This window comes from Bombus fervidus, chromosome 1 (assembly GCF_041682495.2).
Source record: "Bombus fervidus isolate BK054 chromosome 1, iyBomFerv1, whole genome shotgun sequence".
Lineage (NCBI taxonomy): Eukaryota > Metazoa > Arthropoda > Insecta > Hymenoptera > Apidae > Bombus > Bombus fervidus.
Genome location: NC_091517.1, coordinates 13,186,564 through 13,202,309, shown reverse-complemented (window position 1 = coordinate 13,202,309; position 15,746 = coordinate 13,186,564). Strand labels below are relative to the sequence as shown.

Sequence of the window (15,746 nt, the reverse complement as noted above, 5' to 3'; positions counted from 1 at the left end):
CGATTCCTTCATTCCGAACGATCGTTAGAATTTGGAAGAAGAGTGACGCCACAGCCTTTAGGGAAGACGACATTTTACGTGAATCGCGCGTCCACGGCATGTCTGTGGAGTTTCGTGCCAAATACTTAAACTTTATTGTACAAATTTCGCTTACTAAAATCTCTTAAAGGAAAATTCACATATTTTAATAAAGTAAGTATTATCTTGTTTATATAAAGACGATTTCTTAGATAAAATGATGGTTCTGAAATTCTCGCAGAGTGTGGCCATTAATTTGGAGAATAAAGAAGGAAGTTATTGATTTTCACACCAGAAATACTATTAATTTTTGCAAAAGATTGTATATTTTATCATTTAAATATAGATATATCGTTTCACGATTATAATATTTATTAAATGTGATAAGCGTTGAAGCACTTTGTTCAAAATCATGCACAATTACGAACAGCATGAAATATATATTTTAATGATGGTATTATGAGGAACTACATTTTACAATGTAGAAATGTTATCTATTAAAATATTTATGTATCTTGTAGAAAAAATTTGTCACTGTTTTAATAATTTAAATAGATAATGTTGTAAACCTTATTTTTATATATTATTGGCGATTTTGTGTTGAAGACGATATATATGAAAACTCTTTTAAATATTTTGGTAATTTCCGTGTCACATTGCATAAGAATAATAAATAAGTACAATTAATATAACTGAAAGTTATAATACACATGAATGTATTTTAATGTTGTAATGCAATACATAAACATTCCTGTTTTGTCTATAGACTTTTGACACCATATCTGACATCTATAACCCATCTATAAGTCCTAATTATGAGTTATAGCTACCATAAATGCAGGTTGGTAATAGATTATGCACATGTAAATTTATATCCGCTTGGATTTTGTATTTTGTTATTTTATATTATTCATAAATATATGTATGTTATTTTCAATATACCATTTTTGTTGTTGTAAATAATTTTTCACAAATTTTGTTCTTAAATAAATTCTAAATTTCTGTCACAAATATATACTATATAAGATATACAAGATATACTATGTATTAAATATTAATGTCATTGAAATATGGTGTTTATTTTTATACTTTAATATCATTTTAAAAAATAATAAAGTTATATATATAAAGCTCAGTATTAATTATAAAAAGTATTTTATAAATTTTTTATCTTTTTTTTTATAGCTCTAGTATGAGTTCTCGTGGCCGTGGATTTAATTCTCGAGGGGGCAGTTCTTATAGGGGAAGAGGAGGTGGTAGTGGAAATGAATGGAACAGTGGGTCCACTGGAGGAAATATGTCTAGCAGAGGAGGTTATTCCTCATCTAGAGGAGGCAGATTTAAATATTCAACTACTAGTTATGATTCTCGGTCAAAGTATAATTCTGGTTAGTTAATATTTGTGTACATTTAATATAATTCTTATAACCATAGTAACAAATTTATATTACCTAATGTTTTATGAAGAGCATTTATTTTATAAGTAATATTAAAAATTATTTATATTTATAACAGGAGGGTCTGAAAGATATTCTAGTAGAGGAGGAAGAGGTGAACATTCAAATAGTTATAAAAGACCAAGGGTAAGTATGTAAATAAATGAATTGTAACTTAAAAAATTGTATGCATAGAGAATAACATAAATATTTGAAACATTATTATTTTATTTAGGAATCTTATTCTGGAAGAGATGAACACCGATCATCGAGTGATTCAACTCGTAAAAGGATGAGAAGTGATTCATACCAGGTATATATTTTATACATATAAGCGTAGTGATATTTTTATTGCAAGACACCTCAAATAAGCGTTAGTCTATTTTGTTTCAATCTCCTGCCGTGCTGTGGTCAAGAATCATTTTTTCATCTTGAAAGCCCTGCTTCACAAAAGTTTTCAAATTTTTAAATTACGTAGCATGAACAAACGATGGTCCTGAAAGATTTTCACTAATGAAATTTAACTATGAAATTTTAAGTATTTTGTTCCATATAAAAGATATTTTCAGGACACTCGTCTAAACATTTACATTTAAAAAAAATGAAACAGTAGGCAAGGCATTCATAAGTCGTCATACTTTCCTTTCAAGCGACGAGCCAACGGCTACTTGAACACCCATTCTTTTTGCGTTGGGACACTACTGGTGGAACACTGCGAAAACATCACATAATTAAAAGATGAAATACACCTAGATGGTACTTAATTATTGCCTGCACACAGTTGCATTAAATATTGAGAACAACCTGAAAAGTATCTGAACCAACAAATGAATAGATATATATATATATACATATACATATAGAAATATGAATTTTAAAATGCCAACATTACATCAGTATTGTTCTCTATGTAAAACAATATGTGCAACTAAACCAGTTTCCTGCACAGTGCAGATCAGTTATTGAAATGTTGAAAGCATCCCTGCATTGCCGCACCGCAAAAATTTTTAACAAATACTGCTCTATACAATTTTCTAAATTACATCCATTAAAACTTACCATTGAGATAATGAAATAAATTGTTAATAACGTCAAATCGTAGATCTTTCCAATGTAAAGGACATACATCCTAAGTTATGTTCAGTTGAAAATGACTGAGAAACAACCTTTTTTAAATATATATCTGTACCTTATATCTATGGGTTGAAGCTAGAATGTGCTGGAAAGCTTTACAAAAGCACTGAAAGTACACAAATATATTTTTCACATATTTTATCCTTAAAGAAAATATACAAGGATATAACATTATATGCATATAACTACAATTTTATTAGTTTTATTTGATTTCTTGGTTCATATAAGTGTGCATGAGGCATTGAACATTGTATGAAAGAGTGCTTTACAAATATGAATATATAAAAGTACATCTATCTTTATTAAAATTGGAAAGGTCTATCAACAATTAATCCAGAATCATGCAGAATTCAGTTCATTTGATATCTTCAAGCAAACGAATGCTGATCAAAGCCACTATTCAGAGCTCGTACATATGAAATGAAATGACAAGACTCCTATTATATTTTTTGAAAACTAAAAATTGTTTCTAATATAATAAAAAAAGCGGTATGCAAAGTTACTTATATTTGAAATATGAAAAATAAAATATAATTTAGGTGCTTTTCAAGCTTAGGCGAGGTAAATAATATTTTGGTGATCCAACGGGAATGGGTGTAGTGACCGTAACAGTACAAGGTTGGATGATTTTGTACTAAACGATTGGCACTATAATGAGTGGTAAAATAAGGGAGTGCAAAAGAATCAACTTGGAATGGAATTAGAAAAAAAATATATGGAGAATATCTGATAGGAGGGAACAAAGGGGAGGAATGTATATAGATTAAAAGAGAGAAGGGCAGGAAAAGAGAAAGATACAATGGGAAGGAGCACAATTGAATTTGATTTGGCAGGGTGGAGGTAGCGGTAGCGGCTCTCAGAGGTATTCTTCGTCGTATGGTGGTTCATCTGCATCAGCTCCTTATGACGATAATAAGGGATCGTCGTCTTCGGCCGTGTATGAGGACAAGAGACAAAGCGAACGTGCTTCGTCATACCATCGCTCAGAGGACCGTCATTCAGCATCGCGGAGCTATGCACCTCCACCACCCCCTCGAATTAGTGAAATGGCACCTCCAACTCAGAGATATACCTCGAGCCGAGGGCGAATATCGCATCAAAGCTCAAACTACAGAGGTCGCATTTCAACTCGTGGAAGCGGTAGAGGGGGTGGATTCCATCGTATGAGCTCTCGATCGGACGTCATCATGGCTCGCAAGCGTACTCTACACTCACTCGACTATCGACGCAAGCTGCTAGGATCGCGATCGCGAGACTACATCCAGCGTGTGCGCATGACCACAACCAAATTGCGCAGGAGGTAATTAATTAATAAATCACTTACCAACCGCAATACCGTCCTAGTAGCCTGCTTGCTTATTTGTCAGTAAACGAACTGACTATATCTGACTATAATGACCTGAAAGTCAAGACGATGATAGATATATAAATGGTAAAAGAAAACACAAAAAATGACACAAATGATCGCACGAAACCAATATTGTACTGCCGAGAGGCAAACTTTTCGCAGGGTTCTAAATAAAAAAGGGAATTGATTCTCACATGCATAAATACAATGTGTATATCATCAAAATACAATGTAATTACTTTTGATATGAGAACTACTATAATACTTGTACTTTACGAGATCATTATTTATCATTCTTACACATAGCGGTGATTAAAACCAGTATAAGAACGTTGTTTCTTATATATATATATATATGTATATATATATATTTTAAAACGCGAAAATGCGGAGACATAAGAGCACAATGCAGAGCAAAAAGGCTGAATAGTTAAGACCTTTATTGCAATACGAAATGCATTCATTATGGGGGATAAAAGAAAAACGAATACTATCGCGATATTTGCTGTATATCAACTATAAGAAAACAAAATTTTGGTTGATGATATAATGAAAGACAAAGGAACCAGAACAAGACGAAGGGAAATAATGTAAGTCAAAACAAAATTGCTGTGTCGTTAGTAGCGGTACTACTAGGCTATCCGGAAGTAAAAAGGAGTCAGGATCAGGAACGAGCATGAAGGACAAGGATAGAGAGATGACCAAAGCTATTAACGCTGAATTTTCCGATGACGATGAAGAGGATGATGATAACAAAAGTAATTGGGATGATGATGATAAGGTAACTTCATAGGGCTGATAATATTTGTTCTTATTATCTATATGCATATTGTGTGCTAATAATGGCAATACTTACTGTAATATTTACCGACATTAATTCAGCCACATGAACGCGACGATGAAGAAGAAGAGGAAGAGGAAGAGAAAAAGAAAAAAGATGAAAAAAGAAAGAAGGAAAAACAAGATCGGGAAAGACAAAATACTGAAGATGAGGAAGAGAAAGAAGACGAAGTAAAAGAAGATGAAGATGATCGAAAACATGAGGTGAGACCAATTAAAATAAGTTTTGTTAATTGAATTAACCCGTTACGGTGAACATTTGTCATGCGTATATTTTTAGGATGATGAGGACGATGGGGATGATGAAGAAAGAGATGAAAATGATAAAACAGATCACGGTAGAACTACTGGTTCAGAAGAGTTACCTAGTAGAAGAGATGGGAGAAAATTTATTAAATTAACTTGTCCACATTGCGCTCATCGTAGTGTTACTTTCAAAGAATACTCGCTACATTTATATTCGGGCCGTCACAGTGCAGCAATGAGACGAATTGCATCACGGCACAAAGCAACTTTGACTCGTATGCGTGTCTTGCAACGACAAGAACAACGACGTGTCGAGGCCCGAGATGCTGCGCGTGGTACTTTGCCTTCTCGTACCATGTTCTGTCCGATCTGTAAACTTAATTATCGTTCTCTTAAAGCAATACATCAGCTATCAGATTCCCATCGTCAAATGAAACGATTTCTCACACCATTTTGCCGCACCTGTCGTATTCAATTTCGATCACCAATGCTATTTGAAACTCATATGTGTTCTTTGGATCACATTAAGGTATTATTTCTATTGCGATATTAAAGTTTTTGGAGTTTTAATATATTTTATGCCTGTGTATCTTTCAGAGGAAAAGTGCATTAAAAGAAAGAATGAACGCTGGCAATGGTGAAGCGGAAGCAAATTCAAGTGGACCTGAAGAAGATGACAAGGAAGTTAATCTTGATAACTTTATGACTCTGGATTCTGTAGGTGATGTTGACGGTACGTACGATTATTGAACTTACTAAATATAACTTAATAAATATTACTTCGATAACAATTACTAGATAAACATAATTTACAGCAGAAGATGAAGAGTCTCCCGAGAAAAAGAAAGAAAAACCAGAAAATGAAGGCACAAACGACACAGAAAAGAAACCTAAAAGCAAACAAATGATTAAAGTGGGAGCAGAATACATAAAACGTGTCGAAGTACAATTCTGTGAATTGTGTAAGATATATCTACCACGTAGTGAAAATAGTGAAAGAGCAATAGCGCTCCATTGTTCAACCAGAAGTCATCTTAAACGGTATACTTTTAAAATAATGATTTCATAAAATTTTTGCTTTTGTGTATACAATTGTTGATCTAAATGTAATATATTATGCAGATATGTGCGCGATAATGATGATAAAGCATTGCGAAGGCAAGCAGAAAGAATCCATCTGCAATCATCGTCATCTACCAATAATACTACTACTCCAAATGCTGTAAATAGTACAGAAAATGCTAAATCTCCAACTAATTCTGAACCACCATCTACAAATAACACATTGCCAGTAACTACAACTGATGGCACTAATACTGCTGAGTCGGGTAAAGCAATTGAGCAGAAAGGGGTTGTTGAATCTGAGAAAAATATGAAAGAGAATAAAAATGGACAAGCGGAAGAAGATGATGATGATGATTACCCCGGCGATAGTGGCGATAAGTTATGGGATGATGTTGATAAGGACTTGGGCGATATTTTAAGAGAAACAGAAGCAGGAGGTAAATCTAGCGATGATGAAGATTCTCGTTATGATCGTTTCCGTAATTCAGATAAGAAACAACAACATTCTGGCAAGGATAAAGAAAGGGACAGTGAAAAGAACGAAATAGATGAAAAAGAAAATACAAAAAAGCAAGAGCTGAAAGTAAAAATTGAAAAAATAGATATGTAAAGTTCAAGAATTATTAGTACGTTTCAACCATATCCTAATGTGACTTTAACATTTTTTCTACAAAACTGTGTAAAACTTTACAAACTATAGAAAATATACATACGTCGGAATTTCATATAAAAGTTATTTTTATAAGATTAAACAGTTATTTTTCGGATCAAATTGATAAAAACCCATGTACAATACTATATTTTGTTCTGTATAAGTTTATTGTATAAAATGTTGTAAAAATGCGTGACATTAACAATGTTTATTTTATATGAAGTTATGAATTTAAAACTGTTGAGATTTTATTTACCAAATACTGGACATGCTTGAAATGTACACACCGATATAAACTTCATAATGTTCAATTCCTTTGTAATTCAAGAAAGTCACTATGTACGCACATTTAGTGACATTAATGTTAGCAAGAACTGTAAAGGAAATTATTCGTATAAGCATGTTAAGTATAGATGTGTAAAAGTAGCGGTTATTTGTGCATTAAAAATTTGGTGGAAATCTACAGAAAACAAAAATATTCGATTAATTTTTAATTATTAATTGTAAATGAGCATATAACAAAATCAATGAACTTATCACTTATAGATAAGTGTAATAAATATTATACATCTTAATGTTTCGTTTTCTATATTTATCTTGTAATTCAATAAAATAAACAAATTTTCCTATTAATATTCATGACAAATTTTGTTGCATTAGTTTTATTACAATATTTTATGTATATATATGTAACTTATATTTATTATTCCTTGGTGGTAATGTATATGGTATAGGAGTTGTGTGCATTTTCATCAATCTTCACAAGATGGCATAAGATCTATTCAAGTTAACATCATTTTGTATTATAACAGATTTATGTAAAAGATATATTACATACATTGATACGTTATTTTTATCATAGTATTATAAAACATGGAAAAGAAAAGTACAGTGTAATATTTATAATACAAAATTATAGATTTTTTATTTCGTATTATTTTCTTACAGTTATACATCTTACATTTCCTATTTTGTATCCTAACCTTGATTCCGATTACAAAATAATTATTTTCATTAGTCCAATGGCAAATATAACTTCGATGTTGTCAATAGGACAACAACATGACATTTGTTCTGGAGATATTACCAACAATTGTACAAACGTAACCGTTTGTAATACTGATAATGAATGTAATATTTCAAAAACCTTGGAAGACATACAATGTTTTGTATGTGATGCAAAAATTCGAGGGCGTCATTATGCTTTGGCTACATGTAGAACGCAGATATCAAGAACTAGAGTAATAGAAAAGCTTGGAGAATTAGTTGGTGAAAGGTAGTATCTTATAACATTTATATGAATATAATATGCATTTCAGGCATTGTTTTAAAATACAAATGCAATTTTGTCCTTTTCATATAATATAGATATTTGGTAGTAATATCAGAAGATGATGTAATTTGTCGCAGTTGTGCTAATCTTATTAATACACTTGATAGACTTGATGTTGAGATGTGTAATGTACGTGATAATGTTTTGAGATTCTTAGAACAAAAGTATTCTTTGGAGAAAGGAGAACTTCTTGGTAATAATAATAAACAAAAGCGTTCTCAACCACCACAAATTACAAAGTGTAACACTCAAGCTACAACTAATTATCAAAGTAGGAAAGATGTTATCTTATCTTCAAATATTACTGAAAAATCCAAGCATAAAAAGAGTAATATTTGGTTGCAATGTGATAAGTGTCAATATACTACTCTTCATAATTCATTTATGGTACATCATATTAGAGACCATGTTAAGCAAAAAATATTTTGTGATAAATGCGGTGTACAATTTTATGAAAGTCAACAAGAACCGCATAATTGTAATATGAAAGAACATATAAGTGATCAGACTAGAGTCCAAGATAAGCAAACAGGTTTTTCAGACTATTTATTTTTGATATGATAGAAATGAACTTTTTCTATTCTCAGAAAATTGTATTCTAAATGCCTTTCAGAATCATCTTTAAAAGATATTGATGAATCTATGTTGGATATCCCAATTTTGGAAAAAAGTGTGCAGCAAAATGTACCAATTATGACTATTGAAACATATTCAGAATCACACATTCCAAATCACAATGAAAATATTCCTATAATAAGATTATCAAATTCTGAAAATTTATCTATTCAGAATATTTTAACTGCTGGTAAGAATTTAAGATATATTTTTAATTGAAAAACATTTTATTACAAAATGTCTATAAATTATAGACAATACTACTGTAACTCAACCAATATATGTACGTATTTTACAACCTGTGGAAATTAATGAAGCTCCAACACATCCTGCAGTGATGGTATCACATTCTGATACAGATTTAGCATTGAAACTTAAAGATAATTCAGAAAAACAAATCTTAACATTGACAGAAGATGGTAATTTGGAAATGACAGAAATAGCTTGTTGGAATGACATGCAATCATCAGAAACACAATCTAACATGATGTTTTAATAAGTTGATTTATTAAATTAGACAAAGTTTTTATTTGCCTATTTTTATCAACACTACAAATAACAGTTATTTACATTAGTAACAACATAAATGTTTTTTTGACTTAAACAATTAGTGTGAATTTTCAATATGTTGATTTCTTCTTTCGTTTCTTTACTACTGCTGCTTGTTTATAAATTGAAAACTACTTTATTTGTTTAGTAATTTCCAATCATCGATTTTATGATTCCATTTAAGATGCAGTACCCTATATTTGTTACTTAGATACCAAATGGGAACTAGACATAAATATAAAGAATAATTACAAAAGTAAAAATAAAATATTTTGTAACATAAGATATAGAAATACATAATACGTTGAACATTTTGATATTAAAAATGTATTAAATTTACCTTAAAACTATGGGATACTTCATCCTTTACGTCATCTACAACAAAAATTATTTAATATTCATTTCATTTTTTTAATATAATATGACAATAATTGTTTAATAATTCTTTGTAAAATGTTTATGTTACCTATAATGTGTCCTACATGAAAGTCTTGAATATCATCATGTATATGGCGCATAACGTTGATTGCGTTTTCTATATTCCTCGCACTATCTATTCCAAATTTTACGAAATGTTGGACATTATTGAAAATGTCAAAAGCAACACTTGTAACATCATTAACCTGTTGTTCAACATTTTCCAAAGTATCTATAATTATATTGCCCAGATTTTTCATGATGTAAGCGTCTTCCAACGGTAGTCTTATGATATATTTAATATTATTGAAGATACTGTGAATTCGGTTTTCAATTTCATGAATTGTGTCGTGAATAAATCTGTTGATATTGTTCAAAAGATTGTGAGCCTGTTTCCTTAACTCGGACAATGTTTTTTTCAAAATCTCAGTAGTAATATGTCTCGCTTGTGCCACAGCTTGGTCAGTTTTATTTATGAATTTCTGTACTGTTTCTTCTGTAACATTCCTCACGTGGTTTACGATTTCGGAAGTCTTTTCGTTAACGTGTTTCAAGGTATTATTTATTTTGTTCTCCAGTTTGTCAAGCACATTGGTAACGTTCTTGATGATGTCCTCTACTTTGTATTTAATGCTATTCTTTATCTCTAAGGCATCTTCATCCAGTTTATCGTATTCGTTATAGAGCTGATGTTTTATTTCTTCCACAACAAGTGCGGAGTCGTTTGTTAATCCTTCCAATAGACCCTCCGGATGCATATGTTTCAGATTGTCCATAACATGGAACAAATCTTGGCTGCCACTGTTGTCATTATTACTGTGATTTTTGTCACTGCCATTATTGCTATTATTTTCTTGTGAGTTTGCTTGAGTGTTGTCATTAGGCTGTAACAGTTTTTTAACATTGTTATTATATATCTTTTACTTACTTATTTTGTTTTTTACAAGAGATTTCTAGAAAACTATAATCACATTTGGATATTTAAAAAAATTCTTGTTTAACAAACAATTTTTTATTACATTTCATACGATACTAGAGTAATTATAAAGAATTATATTGTTAGATAAGATGAAAATAATATATAATACTTTTAAATGTAATTAATATGGATTTGAAATGAAATTACTACTTTAAATATTATTTAACTTCAAATTTTCTTAATATTGTTAAGCGTTATAAATCTATTCCAATTCATTATGTATAAAAATCATTAATTGATACTTACCTTAAGAGTATTTTCTACTTGTTTTAATGGATCAAACGGAAGAACCTGTATTAAAAGATCAAGAAAAATGTAATGGTCAGTTAAGCATTATAAATCTATTTCAATTCATTATGTATAAAAATCATTAATTGATACTTACCTTAAGAGTATTTTCTACTTGTTTTAATGGATCAAACGGAAGAACCTGTATTAAAAGATCAAGAAAAATGTAATGGTCAGTTAAGCGTTATAAATCTATTTCAATTCATTATGTATGAAAATCATTAATTGATACTTACGTTAAGAACATTTTCTACTTGGTTTAATGGATCAAACGGAAGAGCCTGTATTAAAAGATCAAGAAAAATGTAATGGTCAGTTAACAGATAGAAGAGAGAAAATGTTCTATATAGAAGTCATGCAAAATGAGTAAATGGAGAACATACGTAAGTATAATTAGAAATCATAAATGCGCATAATTATTAAAATGATCAGATACAATAATTTATTTTCAGTATAGAATATTATAGAACGAAGTATCATACGTACAAGAACAGCGGCAATGCCGAGAATGGCGAAAATTGGTAAGAACTTAAACATGATTTTCAATGACGATGCTTGTAGCAACAAACTTGTCAAAAATGTATGCTGTAATTTAAACATACCCGCTATTTATATATCCATCTGTATCTATGATTAACATCTGTGTCAATAAAAAATGAACTCACTGTATGAAAGCTCTAATAAAGCTTGAATAACGTCATAATATTTACTTGTTATTACAATGCATAAAACTATGTTATCTAATTCAAACAACTCATTAACTTTCTTTTATTTGAAAATTAAGTAAACAAAATGAACATTCAACAGAAATGAATGGTCTTATGTTGATAAAAATAAAATAAAATAAAATAAAAGTAGTTTTTAAACTTTAATAAGTAGTATTGATTAAATTTTCGCATTTTTTCCTAATACTTAGCTAATATTGGATTTCAAATTTACCGCGTTATGGTTTAAATTTTCTTACTATAGTAAATAATTCGTTCAATTTAGATTGGTCATTACCGGTTAACTTCAGTCAAGATGTATTTCAATAACTATTTTTTTAAGATTTTATGAGATCACAATTTTGTACAGATTTTAAGATGTAACTGTTTTCCTCATAGAAGTGGAATAAAGTGAACTTAAAATGTAAGTGTTGTATATTAACATTACAGCAGATTATAGATGTAGATATTGGCTAGTAATATTTGTTCAGTTCAGTGGTAACATTGTTATTTCAAATCTTAAATAGCTACACTAGTAAACACTGTACGTTAAAACCGTTGTACCTTGATCAGGAAAGTAATAATGTAATTATGACATAAAAATAACACAATAACGATGGAAGAATTTAATATTGATATTGTGCATGTTCTTCAGAATAGAGATTTTAGTGTGTTGCAGAAGTTAGTATCACATTGTTATGATTTTCGAGCAAAAATTGCCGCTAAAATTGAAGATACAACTGCATATGAATCTGGTATGTATATAATATATTCCTCAATTTGATATATCTAAATTATATTGTATTTTATTATAGATGTTCGTTCACGTATTGTATGAAATTTTAATGAATTCATAAAAACTTCTCCTCTTAAACCTTTGAGTACTCACTGAAATAATCAAATGTAATAAAGAGATATCCACTTTTTCATGACTTTTAATTAGTGACTTATTAATAATTTTTAACACGTATATTAATAAGACTGATTAAACAATTTGACATTGAGTGGTATATATATTTTTGTAGAATTTTTCATTCAAGTAGGTGTTCCTAATGTTAATAATATATTTATATTGTTTTTTTTTTTAGAATGTATAGAGAAAATAGCACAAAGCGGTAACAAAATATTAGAGTTAGAGCAAGAAGTTGAAAGCTTAAAATCTGATATAGATGCAACAAAATTACAACAAAAAATTATAGATAAAAAGATTACGAATGCAATTAAACAGCAAGAAAAATTAGAAGAAGAAGTTAATAATGCCAAAGTAAAAAGAGATAGCTTGTCTGTTGAAATTGTTGATTTACGTGAAGGTATTTATTATAAATATGTAAACATATTATAAATATAATTTTTGTATTAGAAATCTATAGAACATTATTTTTAGAATCAGAACAAAGAAAAGAACAGAAATTATTAACTTGGAAAAGTATTAAACTTGCTTGTCACACTTATAAACAGCATTTAGGCTTTCATATAGAATTAATCAATAATAAAGAACAAGAACAAATTAAAGTTTCCTTTTTTATAAAGAACACTAATGCAAAAGATAAATACTTTGTACAGTTACTTAATTGTAATAATCAGTGGAGAGGTATGTGTAGTATCCATTTGTAAGTATTCCAAATATATTATTTGAAATGATATGATATGAATGTATGAATAACTATGTCTTCTAGTGGAACAGATTCAACCTACTCTTAAAGCAGAACATTTGAGTGACTTTGAAGGAATTATTGACTTCTCTAAACAATCAGAAGTTTCGGATGTAACTGCACTTCTTTGTAAGCTCAGAGAAACTTTTGTTAAGTATTACTAAAAACAAAATAAAATTGAAACGTTATATATATACATAGGTACGGATAAATTTATAACATTGATGTTATTTATTATAAGATTAAAGCCTTTATTAATAAAAATTAATAACTGAATTGCTTTGTTACATATGAAAAATTTGCAACACTATATATAGCAAAACTTAACATTGGTATAATTTTATTAAAATATATTCATTATTAGTATAAGTATCTGTGGTATTGTTACATACATATGTTGTGACACGTATCTTAATGTACTATTTGCCTACAGCTCAGATTGGAAACAGTAAACTGCTAATCACAGTGTAGATAAATTATTTAGATACTAAAATTATAAAGAAGTTTCCACTTGATTTTTACTTATATATGGCACTTATATATATGATACATTTGAAATTATCTATTCCATGAGTGGTTAAGTTTATTTAAAATTGTTAATTTTACTAAATTGTAAATATATATTTATTTATCTAGTTATCAAAAATCTGTTATAAATATTATCTAATACTCGATCATTTAATTTTTACTTCTTGCCGTCTTTAAAATTCTCTTATTTAAAAAATATTTTATTATTAAATTATTTCGATTTCAAGTTCTAGCCATTGAAGCTAGCAGTCGATATTAACAACTGTTTTCTTGTCGATATATTAAAAACTCGTTTCTATGCAACAGACAAAATCAAATTATATTTCGTATAAAACCTATTGATCATTTCAAAACAAAAGAGACGAACATATGAAATTATGAATAAACCTTTAACGATGTTATTGTTTTGTTTATACTGAAAAAAATTCTGAAATTTTCAATTTTTCATGATTTTGTTTTTATTTGAATATACAATTATGCGTTGGGTCGTTAAATCGCATCAGAATTATAGTGTTCAAACGATATCGATCGATTGAAATTTGTTGAATTCAATTTTTTCATCACTCGTGCGGAAAATTGAATTTTTCACTATTTACTGTATTTTACATTCAATTTTGATGTTAACATAGCTACTTATGGGATATTTACGCGTCTTACTCGTACATGGAAAGGGCCAATTTATTATGTATGCGTAGAAGCACGTTGATAACAATTCATCCCTATTGGCAAGAGTTAACGAGAGAGTCAATTGATCGCCCACTGCCAATCAGCCCATATCGCGTACACAACGTCAGTTAACAGATTTCACTTACACTATTGACCCGCCCGATCGTTCATTTACTCGGTCATTCAGGAATTTAATTAAAGATCGAAACGTTGACGATGGGAATCGATGCATTACTATGATGTACACTAGCCGTATTCACGTTGTCTGTGTCCGATCGGGTTCGATACGATTAATGCCTAGCAAATCTCTATTTATTATATTTAATTTAAAATTTCATATTTTCGCTTAACAGAAAATAAATATTCAATTATTATACTGAATGCGTCAACGAAGATTCTACGTATTATCTTACACAATGTAATGGCATACTAGATATTACTCGTATCAACCGATATTATTAATGAATAATCTAAGGCAATGGGAGCACGAAAAATCATGATACACGATACATCGCATAAGCGTTACGGATAATACTTTGAAGTATGAATGATTATTAAATGATGATGGTTTCGAGCTCGATTAAAAGGTAATTTAATTAATCGATCCCGAAAGCTTCGTGTGTGTATACACACACATGTATATAATATATTATATATATATATATATAAATATATAAATAATTATATATATATATATATATATATAATTATTTCAAGATATTAATACAATAAAAGAAGTAGACGAAAATCCTAAATAATACGATGCAAATTGGAATTTGAAATGGACGCTCGAAGAATCGTCTAATTCTACCGCAAACAAGGTTTATGGTATTAAAGAAGTAACGTAATTAATGACTATTTACAACGTAATAATGTCACCTATTATAAAACAGAAACTTAAACAAGTTGTTTCTGGACCTCGACTTAGGCATAGGTGATATTCATCAACTCTTTCAGCTTACGTTCGCATGAGTATATAACATCTTTTTTTTTTCTTTTCTTTTTTGCTTTTCTTGGACACGTTGGAGTTCGTTTTCGAGTCTTCGTGCTCTACTGTTCCACATAGCTAAAACTAAAATGTGGGAAATCGTTCCGTTCTGATAAAAGGAAACATACCTCTCATGATATGTGTTGGAAACTCGCTAAAATAAATATATATCTCTCGTTACGTAATAATTACTACAGCAAATGCAGTACACATCTATCGATTAGAGACCGACGTCTGATCGTGAAAGGTTGTCAGCTGTCGATTATGGGATTCGTCGCGTACGACGTA

General features: G+C 29.7%; 4 protein-coding genes across 8 annotated transcripts; 3 read left to right on the top strand and 1 right to left on the bottom strand.

Moving 5' to 3' along the window:
• The first annotated feature begins 32 nt into the window (after positions 1-32).
• LOC139986723 (uncharacterized) lies at positions 33-7,314 on the top strand. Of its 5 annotated transcripts, none has more exons than XM_072002280.1 (12): positions 33-192; positions 785-859; positions 1,204-1,406; positions 1,534-1,601; positions 1,690-1,767; positions 3,422-3,888; positions 4,561-4,717; positions 4,819-4,980; positions 5,057-5,551; positions 5,620-5,755; positions 5,838-6,063; positions 6,145-7,314. In XM_072002280.1, the coding sequence occupies exons 2-12, from the start codon at positions 834-836 to the stop codon at positions 6,695-6,697; spliced, it is 2,571 nt and encodes an 856-aa protein (XP_071858381.1). In that variant the 5' UTR covers positions 33-192; positions 785-833; the 3' UTR covers positions 6,698-7,314. The 5 variants fall into 5 exon arrangements, with proteins under 5 accessions (XP_071858381.1, XP_071858372.1, XP_071858364.1 ...); XM_072002271.1 differs by having other exon boundaries at positions 4,558-4,717; positions 5,841-6,063; XM_072002263.1 differs by having other exon boundaries at positions 4,558-4,717.
• Positions 7,315-7,528: 214 nt separating this feature from the next.
• LOC139986751 (uncharacterized) lies at positions 7,529-9,562 on the top strand. The gene is made up of 4 exons (XM_072002325.1): positions 7,529-8,015; positions 8,108-8,604; positions 8,686-8,877; positions 8,942-9,562. Exons 1-4 carry the CDS (start codon positions 7,762-7,764, stop codon positions 9,181-9,183), a joined length of 1,185 nt encoding a protein of 394 aa, XP_071858426.1. The 5' UTR covers positions 7,529-7,761; the 3' UTR covers positions 9,184-9,562.
• Positions 9,192-11,589, bottom strand: LOC139986757 (uncharacterized). Its single transcript, XM_072002339.1, has 5 exons — positions 11,407-11,589; positions 11,157-11,201; positions 10,879-10,923; positions 9,703-10,537; positions 9,192-9,611 (listed from the first exon to the last, which is right to left on the bottom strand). The coding sequence occupies exons 1-5, from the start codon at positions 11,518-11,520 to the stop codon at positions 9,556-9,558; spliced, it is 1,095 nt and encodes a 364-aa protein (XP_071858440.1). The 5' UTR covers positions 11,521-11,589; the 3' UTR covers positions 9,192-9,555.
• Positions 11,590-12,070: 481 nt separating this feature from the next.
• On the top strand, positions 12,071-13,552 carry LOC139986766 (uncharacterized). The gene is made up of 4 exons (XM_072002350.1): positions 12,071-12,379; positions 12,713-12,934; positions 13,009-13,215; positions 13,301-13,552. The coding sequence occupies exons 1-4, from the start codon at positions 12,241-12,243 to the stop codon at positions 13,438-13,440; spliced, it is 708 nt and encodes a 235-aa protein (XP_071858451.1). The 5' UTR covers positions 12,071-12,240; the 3' UTR covers positions 13,441-13,552.
• Positions 13,553-15,746: the final 2,194 nt, after the last annotated feature.

Coding starts and splice junctions, on each gene's coding strand:
- LOC139986751 (XM_072002325.1), top strand. CDS start 7,762: ATGGCAAATATAACTTCGATGTTGTCAATAGGACAACAACATGACATT. Junction 8,605..8,685: donor AGTCCAAGATAAGCAAACAG/GTTTTTCAGACT, acceptor AATGCCTTTCAG/AATCATCTTTAAAAGATATT. Junction 8,878..8,941: donor TCAGAATATTTTAACTGCTG/GTAAGAATTTAA, acceptor TATAAATTATAG/ACAATACTACTGTAACTCAA.
- LOC139986757 (XM_072002339.1), bottom strand. CDS start 11,520: ATGTTTAAATTACAGCATACATTTTTGACAAGTTTGTTGCTACAAGCA. Junction 11,202..11,406: donor TCGGCATTGCCGCTGTTCTT/GTACGTATGATA, acceptor CTTTTAATACAG/GCTCTTCCGTTTGATCCATT. Junction 9,612..9,702: donor TCATGTAGGACACATTATAG/GTAACATAAACA, acceptor TTTTTGTTGTAG/ATGACGTAAAGGATGAAGTA.
- LOC139986766 (XM_072002350.1), top strand. CDS start 12,241: ATGGAAGAATTTAATATTGATATTGTGCATGTTCTTCAGAATAGAGAT. Junction 12,380..12,712: donor TACAACTGCATATGAATCTG/GTATGTATATAA, acceptor TTTTTTTTTTAG/AATGTATAGAGAAAATAGCA. Junction 13,216..13,300: donor TTGTAATAATCAGTGGAGAG/GTATGTGTAGTA, acceptor TATGTCTTCTAG/TGGAACAGATTCAACCTACT.
- LOC139986723 (XM_072002263.1), top strand. CDS start 834: ATGAGTTATAGCTACCATAAATGCAG. Junction 3,889..4,557: donor ACAACCAAATTGCGCAGGAG/GTAATTAATTAA, acceptor CTGTGTCGTTAG/TAGCGGTACTACTAGGCTAT. Junction 5,756..5,837: donor TTCTGTAGGTGATGTTGACG/GTACGTACGATT, acceptor CATAATTTACAG/CAGAAGATGAAGAGTCTCCC.